Below are 11,413 nucleotides of genomic sequence, written 5' to 3' on the forward strand. Positions count from 1 at the left end.
TTTTTTTCATACTGGCCCCCCGTGGGAATCGAACCCACAACCCTGGCGTTGCATGCTCAGCTGTCAGAGTCCAGGACTCCTTTATGTGAAATATACATTGAACAATGTGCAAATAGATTTTCTTAGAACTGACAGGGCTTAGAGTATGCCTTGATTTACCCACCCTGGAGCTTGTTGTTTAATTTGGACTGTTGAAGAATAAATAATTTATATCAGGCCGTCACTAGGCTTATCCCAACGTTCAGCTGTTTTGTCTTAGCTAATTCTCAGCTGTTTTGTTATCTGGCTTTGAGCTGTGTGCAAAACTCTTTCCACCCCTTTCCGTGTTTTAAAGTGACTCCAAGAGTGGCTGTACATAATGGTTCTGTCAATGTATTATGTCTGGACAGGAGGGCGAAACTAAATGATAATCAGGTCAAAACCAACTGCCTCAGGGCAGTGTGAGCACGGTCCAATTATGAATTAGTTTGACTTTCTTTCAAATTTGGAACAGCAGTTAAGGGTTTGAAAGTTTCCATTCAGTGGATTGGCTGCACCTCACAAACGATGCCGTGTCATTGTTTGCCTTGAAATAAGGTGTTGTCATTGACTGACCTCATCAGAGCTTCTCTGCTGACTTGCAATGGATCTCAGGGATACAAAGAGTGCCATGGTGAACTCTCCCATATTACTGTGCATACAGCTTTGTGACAATTAACAAATGGACCTCACTGTGCTACATATAGTATTTATAGGCTAGACCCCTGGGATTGGACCGTACAGTAGAGGCTGTGCTTACAAGCAACACTGTGACTTTAAGTCTCTGTTTCACACTATAGACGGAAGTACACTTAGGGATGAAGCGTTACTTGAGATACACAAGCAAAACTAGAGTTTCCATATTATTATTTATTTATTTATTTATTGAGTAACAGTTCATGCTGCATCTCCCCAGTCACTGCAAACAGCAAACCCGGATTATACACTGCCTTTGGTCCTGTAACCTTTGCTGTAGACCTACCACAGCTTTCAGACACGTTGGAATCATCCACTCTTTTTGCTCTGCCGAGTTCTTTCCGTTATTTGTGTGTAATGGGAATGGAGTGGAGTCCAGCATCGAACTCCAACCCAACGCTGACCGCTGAGCTGTGGTAGTACTGGTCCGGGCCTCACATCAAAGATGGCTGTCTTCCATTCCGGCCCAGTTGGGGTTAGTCGAAGATGAAGGCCTGCGTTTTTCTGCCATAAATGCCTTCCGAATCAGAACCAGAACCCTTGTTTGGCTGTCAGGCCGTTTAAAGAAGGCTGGTTTGTTTCCTCAGGCGCTGTTTTTCTGTGCCTTCCACTGTAAAACCATGGCTGGATGACCCTTGTCTCTCTCCCTGACAGGATACACTGATCCCCTTCAAAAGGGATGTGTTTACGGAAGTGGCCTGTTAGGCTACACACACTGAGGAAAGTGAAATTGGATAGCCTAAAGGCTGTGGCAGAATATGGACATGATGTATCGCTCCATGTTCTCTTTTTTGCCAGTTGATGGGTTGAATGGCCACATTCTAGCATGAAACCCTCTTTGGCCAGTATGGGTATTAATTCATCCATACTGGTCTATCCTTTACCTGTAGAGGTAGATTTGAATCTAAATTGCAAGGAATTTCCCCAAATGTGACCTTAAACAGGATGATCAGAGAATGTGTGATTCAATTTTCCTTCCAGGAAGTTGCTGAGTAAGTAACACAGGAAGTCTATAATGAACTCCTCCAATCAGTCTCTAAAAGCTTCCAGTGTTGATGAACCCACTATCTACAGCGGTCTTTGAACCCTCTGAAACCATTGTTCATATGGAAGCAAACAAACAAATACTTTTAAGATCAAAATCTAGATGGATTTTCCAAGATGTCTTAAGAAATAAATATATATACATTTTGGACACACCTACTCATTCGAGGGTTTTTCTTTATTTTTACTATTTTTTACATTGTAGAATAATAGTGAAGACATCAAAACTATGAAAGAGCACATATGGAATCATGTAGTAACCAAAGAAGTGTTAAACAAATCAAAATATGTTTTATATTTGAGATTCTTCAAATAACCACCCTTTGCCTTGATGACAGCTTTGCACACTCTTCCACAACCTTCCCACAATAAGTTGGGTGAATTTTGGCCCATTCCTCCTGACAGAGCTGGTGTAACTGAGTCAGGTTTGTAGGCCTCATTGCTTTCACACTCTTTTTCAGTTCTGCCCACAACTTTTCTATAGGATTGAGGTCAGGTCTTTGTGATGGTCACTCCAATACCTTGACTTTGTTGTCCTTAAGCCATTTTGCCACAACTTTGGAAGTAGCTTGGGGTCATTGTCCATTTGGAAGACCCATTTAAGACCAAGCTTTAACTTCCTGACTGATATCTTGAGATGTTGCTTCAATATATCCACATAATTTTCCTTCCTCATGATGACATCTATTTTGTGAAGTGCACCAGTCCCACCAAGCACCCCCACAGCATGATGCTGCCACCCCCGTGCTTCACGTTTGGGATGGTGTTCTTTGGCTTGCAAGCAACCCCCTTTTTCCTCCAAACATAACGATGGTCATTATGGCCAAACAGTTCTATTTTTGTTTTATCAGCCCAGAGGACATTTCTCCAAAAACTATGATCTTTGTCCCCATGTGCAGTTGCAAACCGTAGTCTGGCTTTTTTATGGAGGTTTTGGAGCAGTGGCTTCTTCCTTGCTGAGCGACCTTTCAGGTTATGTCGATATAGGACTAATTTTACTGTGGATATAGATACTTTTGTGCCTGTTTCCTCCAGCATCTTCACAAGGTCCTTTGCTATTATTCTGGGATTGATTTGTACTTTTCGTACCAAAGTACGTTCATCTCTAGGAGAAAGAACGCGTCTCCTTCCTGAGCGGTATGACGGCTGCGTGGTCCCATGGTGTTTATACTTGCGTAATATTGTTTGTACAGATGAATGTGGTACCTTCAGGCGTTTGGAAATTACTCCCAAGGATAAACCAGACTTGTGGAGGTCTACCATTTTTGTCTGATTTATTTTGATTTTCCCATGATGTCAAGCAAAGAGGCACTGAGTTTGAAGGTAGGCCTTGAAATACATCCACAGGTACACCTCCAATTGACTCAAATGATGTCAGTTAGCCTATCAAAAGCTTCTAAAGCCATGACATCATTTTCTGGAATTTTCCAAGCTGTTTAAAGGCACAGTCAACTTAGTGTATGTAGACTTCTGACCCTCTGGAATTGTGATACAGTGAATATTAAGTAAAATAATCTGTCTGTAAACAATTGTTGGAAAAATTACTTGTGTCATGATCAAAGTAGATGTCCTAACCGACTTGCCAAAACTATAGTTTGTTAACAAGACATTTGTGGAGTGGTTGAAAAACAAGTTTTAATGACTCCAACCTAATTATATGTAAATCTACAACTTCAACTGTACATAGTTCTGATGATTATGTTGAAATTGGATTGATGTAACAACCTGTTTAGTCAGGTTAAGTCAATGTTCACAACGCTGGTTCAAATTAGATCAAAACAGAACTGGTTGATTTCTTTTTTCAAATCCAATGTATTTTCCACAATGATTCCATACACAATACAATTACAAATTATGTTGAAACAACGTTGATTCAACTAGTGTGTGCCCAGAGGGCAGTGTGTGATTTGTCATTGTCGGTAGTCCCATTTGGTAATATTGGAACCCTGGAGTGACTGTATTCCCCAATCTGTGTCTGCCGCTGACAAACTCTGTTTCCGTGTGACAGGAGGCAAAACGCGCAACTGCAAATCTAAACCCCCGCCGGTTGGTATTTTTCAATCTTGCCTCCTCAAGAGATGCAGTCCGTAGTTTGTCCTGCCATTTTGTCATATTTATATGCTGACATTTAAGTCAGATTGCATATAATGATGTGTTTTCTCCAAAGATAAACAGCGATTTGAGTGAAATCTGAGTTCTATGGCACTTCACCATTTAGCTGTGGTGACAAGCAACCAGACTGTTCTTTCCTCCTGCTTCCAGTAAGTGTATTTAGAGGAGATTACAGTTTGGAATCTGACAGGAAAAAGCCTTTAGTACTGTCTATGTCTGCCTCTGAATCGTAGACTGTCTCATGAGCCGTTCTCCGTTAATGCTCTGCATTCTAGACACACAGATGGTCCTCTATCATGACTCTGAAATGACAGTAAATTGGGAGAGATGGCCTAGGCTATATGGCCTATGCTACATGTTTTGATTCTTTCAAAAAGTCTTAAAGGATTTATCCCACTTCTGATCTAACTCTACAAAAATGCAGGCCTGACCAGACTCATCTTATTTGTTTTAAGCTTCATCTTCATGATTAAGTGTGATGTCAATCTGTCACTGAAGTCCACTGCAGGCCCCCTCCAGCCGCCACACAAGTGTCTGCCTGTTACACTGTTAAACCCCTAGCCCCCAGGACCAGGAATAGCTCTCCACTGAGCAACATGACAAGGAAACCTGTTCAGAGAATGCAATTAGTCATCGCAGCTCAAATGTTTTATTTTCCTGCCACTGCCAGACATTGGGAGTGTCCTTTCTGAGCGTTTTGTATCAAGAAAATCATCCACCCAAGTGTTGAAGCACTATTAAAGTTATTTAAGACTGAGAAAAACTCTAATTATGGGCTTATAAGATTTTGACCTTACAGAGGCTAAATTGATTCAAGTTCTTTCCCCAACTACGTGCAATGGGTGAATAGAGATATTTGAATATAGAATATGGGAACTTATGGTCTTATACATACAATTCATCAGCACTGCCCTAGACTGTTGGAGGGGACAGAAGGAAATCTCCACAGAAACCGTTTGGCCCACTTGGCCAAGGAGAGGCAGGCGGGCTGGGGTTGGATGGGGAGGGGATGCTGGCTGGCACTAGCTGCAGGCATCCATTAAGGCTAATCACCACTAATTAGCGAGGCGGAGCGGGGCTGCCTGTTGTGGGCTGAGTAATGCCCCCCTCCCCCCCGCTTTATACACTACAGTGGACCATGAGCCATACACATGAGCACATCACTTTCCCTGCATACTGTAAACCTCTAAAAAACAGAATTGCTTGTAACACTGATTTATGACATCCGTTGTACCACAGTGGTAATAGTGTGTACTGCATATGTATTCCTGTCTCGTTGTACAGCAAACCCTTATGACCCAGAGGACCATTTTGTCTGTCTGCTAATTCCCTTTTAACAAATCAAAGCATCCTGAGACCTGCTGGCAATGCTAAAGCTATAGCTGTGAATTAGACCCGGCGGGCCTGGCATGGTACTGGGGACGCGGAACCGACGCGCATCTGCAGGCTCTCTGTTGTGTTTTTACAGCCTGTGAAATAAGGCAACGCACTAAGGCTTTTCACATGGAGCCTGACGTTCTCCTGAACCCTGCCAGATGTTTTGGAGGAGATGAAAAACATATTACTGCAGAAACATGCAAATACAACACAATGTCCAAAGAGTATGGCTTGCCTTCGTTTAGCTAGGGGTCTGCAAAATATTTGATAAAAGCTAAATGACTAACATTCCCTACTCGTTTTTGTCTCCGTTTTCAAGTTTGTGACTGATTTCTCTTGTGTAGGTTTGATTGGGTGGGCTGTGAGCACACGTCACATTAAAACTGAAAGAGAGTATTGCGTGTGTGTGTGTGTGTGTGTGTGTGTCTGTGAATTCTAGTTACTAAGACCTAATGGTTCATTTGGCTCAGCGATGGCTGTTCTCCCCTGTGGAGGCTATTGGCTTCTCCATCGCATTCAGATGCTGTGGGAGGAGGTCAAAAGCCAATCGAGACATGAGTGGTTGCTAGTTTTCCAGCGCTGCTTAAACACAAGCTGTGCGTTTGCCAGCTCTGAGCTGGGATTTTAAATAAGCCATTTGTCTCCAACTCTTAAGGGTGGTGTACCAACTTAGCTAGCTGAATAAACTAAGTTAGTCTATTCCTAGAAAACATTGAACCGCTGTAGTTTACAACAAATATAGTTTCTGAGGTGGAAGTTGGGAGAGTTATATTTGGGTGTTTCAGTGAAACGTAAGTGAGGGAGGCCCCGCTCTCTCGCTTTCCCAGATGTTTAGTTAATTTCATTCTGATCTCCCTTGCATTATTGTAGCCATTTTCTGTAGCCTGTCAACTATGCCTCTGTCTATCCCTGTTCTCTCCTCTCCACACAGGCTATACAAACGCCTCGCACCGCGTGGCTGCTGCCTCTCTAACCTGGTGGTCACTGCACGCACGACCCACGTGAAGTTCCAGGTCTCCGGCAGCCTCTGGAACTGCCGTTCTGCGGGCAACAAGGCAGAGTTCATCTCAGCCTATGCTACCCTCCAGTCCCTCGACTTCTTGGCGCTGACGGAAACATGGATTACCACTGAAAACACTGCTACTCCTACTGCTCTCTCCTCGTCTGACCATGTGTTCTCGCATACCCCGAGAGCATCTGGTCAGCGGGGTGGTGGCACAGAAATCCTCATCTCTCCCAAGTGGACATTCTCTCTTTTTCCCCTGACCCATCTGTCTATCTCCTCATTTGAATTCCATACTGTCACAGTCACTAGCCCATTCAAGCTTAACATCCTTGTCATTTATCGCCCTCCAGGTTCCCTTGGAGAGTTCATCAATGAGCTTGACGCCTTGATAAGTTCCTTTCCTGAGGATGGCTCACCCCTCACAGTTCTGGGTGACTTCAACCTCCCTACGTCTACCTTTGACTCATTTCTCTCTTCCTCCTTCTTTCCACTCCTCTCCTCTTTTGACCTCACCCTCTCACCGTCCCCCCCTATTCACAAGGCAGGCAATACGCTTGACCTCATCTTTACTAGATGCTGTTCTTCTACTAATCTCACTGCAAGTCCCCTCCAAGTCTCCGACCACTACTTTGTATCCTTTTCTCTCTCGCTCTCCTCCAACACTACTCACTCTGCCCCTACTCAGATGGTAATGCGCCGTCGCAACCTTCGCTCTCTCTCTCCCGCTACTCTCTCCTCTTCCATCCTATCATCTCTTCCCTCTGCTCAATCCTTCTCCCTCCAATCTCCTGATTCTGCCTCCTCAACCCTCCCTTTCTGCATCCTTTGACTCTCTATGTCCCCTATCCTCCCGGCCGGCTCGGTCCGCCCCTCCTGCTCCGTGGCTTGACGACTCATTGCGAGCTCACAGTACAGGGCTCCGGGCAGCCGAGCGGAAATGGAGGAAAACTAGACTGGCATCTCTTCACTCACTCAATTTTCTTCATCTGTTTCTGCTGCTAAAGCCACTTTCTACCACTCTAAATTCCAAGCATCTGCCTCTAACCCTAGGAAGCTCTTTGCCTCCTTCTCCTCCCTGCTGAATCCACCTCCTCCCCCCCCCCCCCTCCTCCCTCTCTGTGGATGACTTCGTCAACCATTTTGAAAAGAAGGTTGATGACATCCAATCCTCGTTTGTTAAGTCAAATGACACTGCTGGTCCTGCTCACACTGCCCTACCCTATGCTTTGACTTCTTTCTCCCCTCTCTCTCCAGATGAAATCTTGCGACTTGTGACGGCCGGCCGCCCAACAACCTGCCCGCTTGACCCTATCCCCTCCTCTCTTCTCCAGACCATCTCCAGTGACCTTCTCCCTTACCTCACCTCGCTCATCAACTCATCCTTGACCGCTGGCTATGTCCCTTCCGTCTTCAAGAGAGCGAGAGTTGCACCCCTTCTCAAAAAACCAACACTCGATCCCTCTGATGTCAACAACTACAGACCAGTATCCCTTCTTTCTTTTCTCTCCAAAACTCTTGAGCGTGCCGTCTTTAGCCAACTCTCTTGCTATCTCTCTCAGAATGACCTTCTTGATCCAAACCAGTCAGGTTTCAAGACTGGTCATTCAACTGAGACTGCTCTTCTCTGTGTCACGGAGGCTCTCCGCACTGCTAAAGCTAACTCTCTCTCCTCTGCTCCTGTCTGCTGCCTTTGATACTGTGAACCATCAGATCCTCCTCTCCACCCTCTCCGAGTTGGGCATCTCCGGCGCGGCTCACTCTTGGATTGCGTCCTACCTGACCGGTCGCTCCTACCAAGTGGCGTGGCGAGAATCTGTCTCCGCACCACGTGCTCTCACCACTGGTGTCCCCCAGGGCTTAGTTCTAGGCCCTCTCCTATTCTCGCTATACACCAAGTCACTTGGCTCTGTCATATCCTCACATGGCCTCTCCTATCATTGCTACGCAGACGACACACAACTAATCTTCTCCTTTCCCCCTTCTGATAACCAGGTGGCGAATCGCATCTCTGCATGTCTGGCAGACATATCAGTGTGGATGACGGATCACCACCTCAAGTTGAACCTCGGCAAGATGGAGCTGCTCTTCCTCCCGGGGAAGGACTGCCCGTTCCATGATCTCGCCATCACGGTTGACAACTCCGTTGTGTCCTCCTCCCAGAGTGCGAAGAGCCTTGGCGTGACCCTGGACAACACCCTGTCGTTCTCCGCTAACATCAAGGCGGTGACCCGATCCTGTAGGTTCATGCTCTACAACATTCGGAGAGTACGACCCTGCCTTACACAGGAAGCGGCACAGGTCCTAATCCAGAATGCCGCAGCCCGTCTGGTGTTCAACCTTCCCAATTTCTCTCACGTCACCCCGCTCCTCCGCACACTCCACTGGCTTCCAGTTGAAGCTCGCATCTGCTACAAGACCATTGTGCTTGCCTACGGAGCTGTGAGGGGAACGGCACCTCCGTACCTTCAGGCTCTGTTCAGTCCCTACACCCAAACGAGGGCATTGCGTTCATCCACCTCTGGCCTGCTGGCCCCCCTACCTCTGCGGAAGCACAGTTCCCGCTCAGCCCAGTCAAAACTGTTCGCTGCTCTGGCACCCCACTGGTGGAACAAGCTCCCTCACGACGCCAAGACAACGGAGTCACTCACCACCGTCCGGAGACACTTGAAACCCCACCTCTTTAAGGAATACCTGGGATAGGATAAAGTAATCCTTCTACACCCCCTTACCCCACCCCCCAAAAAAACAACAACAAAAAAAACATATTGTAAAGTGGTTATCCCACTGGCTATAAGGTGAATGCACCAATTTGTAAGTCGCTCTGGATAAGAGCGTCTGCTAAATGACGTAAATGTAAATGTAAATTACAAAAAGCTGTTAGCAATGTTACAGTGAAGCATTTCTAGTGTTACTGTGGCTACAGGCATGACAGTGAAACTGATTCCACTCCACTGTCTCTCTGTCAAGCACAGAACAGGGGCCTAGCATTTTTCCTGGTCAGGTTATGTGGTCAAGAAAAACTCTGGCCATATGTGTGTACCGCAAAGTCAGATAAACAGTTGCATTAACTGGGTCATGTTTAGGCACAAGAAGGATGGAAACCTAGCAAAACGGGGAGGTACTATTTGAACTTGTCTGACTATAAATACTTTCCAACGGTATACCCTAATAAATACGAATTGTTGCGAATACCCAAACACCTGCGGAGCCTGTCGTCCATGTCCAAAAGGGATGTGATGTGAGACTACTGAGATGCAGAGTGAGACTGACCACGTACCTGTTGTGTCTCTGTGTGTCCACAGGAGGAGTGCTTCCTCAACCTAGAGGCCCCCATCGCTAGAGTCTGCGGTTACGACACTCCCTTTCCTCACATCTTCGAACCCTTCTACATCCCAGACAAGTGGAAGTGCTTTGACGCCGTCAAGAAGTTGATCAGCTACTGATCTCCAACTACTGATCCCCAGGTGAGTACCACGTTGGAAATGGATGTGTTGTCTGTCCTCTGGGGTTTGTAGTTTTTAACTGTGCAACTTTGTGAACCCTCCAAAAGAAATAAATCAAGACCATATGTTCACCTCCAACCACTTTTTAACATGGATTCATAAAGAACAATGAAGATTATATCAGAAGCCTTATATCAGGTCTGCGTTCAGGAGTTGCAATGTTCTGGAACGTTGCCAATAGAAATTTATTTTGTAGAGCTGACATGATTCCCTATTTGACATGACTGAGGAACACGCCTGTTCTGCATGATATATTTCTATCTGAAAAATCTAACATTACACCCCACTGAACGCAATCCTGATGTCTGTGCTACTTGCAATTGTCCTCAAACATCTCACTATGGCTGCCTGACAACCCATCTAGATTTAATGATTATGGTTCGTGTCTCCAATTGAACTTGTGTAGCTCCATGCTGTTATTTTATAGTTTGTGTATTGCAAATTATTATCTTTATTTGTGGCAGAATTGATGAATAATTCACAGTGAAATGGAGAGCACTGTCGTCATTCGCCTCGATCGGCTGTGTTTAATCCCCTTTTTAATTGCCTGTGTCGTTTTGAGCACCAGGTTGTAAAAACGAGCCTGGGAAGAAGTCAATAAAGGGATGGTAAATTGAATTCTACAGGAGTCAACCCCCGCCTTTCTCTCGCTCTCGCTCTCCCTCTCCCTCTCCCTCTGCTATGTCAAGTAAGATATCTGGACTGACGTACTGAACCTTTCTCTTCTTATTATTCTTCCCAGAGCCACCTCTCGGAGGACCTAGTCTCAGAGTTCTCCCTCGCCATTGTTCTCACCAATGGACATCATCCAGAAAAATACACTTTGTCGGCCATCCAATCAGGAAGCAGCATCCAGACGGGGCTCTTGGTCCTCTGTGTGCAAGCACAGACTGTTACTTCTGGTTTAGTGAACCTTTTCTGTAAATGGGGGACTCTCTTACTACTGTACACTTTCTAGCTTCCATGGTCAATCAGACCCACACAGACAGTTTCACAAACACTAATGTGAGTACCAGTGAGTGTTATTCTATAGGAACTCTGACTGTTAGAATAGTTGAATGTCTCTCTGCCCCAGTCTTCCCCGTTTGATTTTACTCTTTGAATGACTCTTTGCCTTTCTAATCTTAGTTTTCTTTGTTGACTGTACTAAAAATAATGGACCTGTGGTTTTTAATGAAAATAAAGTAATTGACCTTGCAGTGGTACATCGGCCTCATTATGTTTGACTGTTTTTTTTTAAAGGGCCAATCTGAAGTAGCTACATCCATTTTTTTTACTTAGAAATGAATGATATGTACCCATTGATTCTTGAAGAATATAACTGATAAATGTCTCATCAGTTCAACAGTTGTAACCCATCAAAACCCACAATATAAGCTTGTTTTACTACAATGTTTATAAACACAGTCAATGTAAACAAACACTCAATAGCCTCAAAACATGGTTACAATCATTTTATATCATGGATGGTCAGCATCCATAGCTGTCTGAATTTGAGTGGTTCCATTTCTCCAGCCCCATCCCTCAGCTTTTTGGCGAAACAGTGGCGGGGAGGGTGCTTTGTTATTGTTTCAACTGCTGATTTCCACTTTAATGTCTTGATGGTTTTCATAGCTGAGATGGTAAAGTTTATACTGGTTAATACAACTTTATGATG

At 45.0% G+C, this 11,413-nt stretch overlaps 1 protein-coding gene across 1 annotated transcript in view; it reads left to right on the forward strand.

Annotated features, from left to right (window-relative positions):
• Nucleotides 1-10,953, forward strand: part of LOC311112181 (2-oxoisovalerate dehydrogenase subunit beta, mitochondrial-like) — an 86,153-nt gene extending 75,200 nt beyond the window's left edge. The window contains exons 10-11 of the mRNA XM_084155177.1: nucleotides 9,556-9,717; nucleotides 10,499-10,953. Of these exons, the coding sequence (XP_084011303.1) occupies nucleotides 9,556-9,696 (141 nt within the window). The 3' untranslated portion in view covers nucleotides 9,697-9,717; nucleotides 10,499-10,953. The remainder of the gene's footprint in view (nucleotides 1-9,555; nucleotides 9,718-10,498) is intronic.
• The last annotated feature ends 460 nt before the right edge of the window (nucleotides 10,954-11,413 follow it).

Source organism: Coregonus lavaretus (genome assembly GCF_964263955.1).
Source record: "Coregonus lavaretus genome assembly, chromosome: 3".
Lineage (NCBI taxonomy): Eukaryota > Metazoa > Chordata > Actinopteri > Salmoniformes > Salmonidae > Coregonus > Coregonus lavaretus.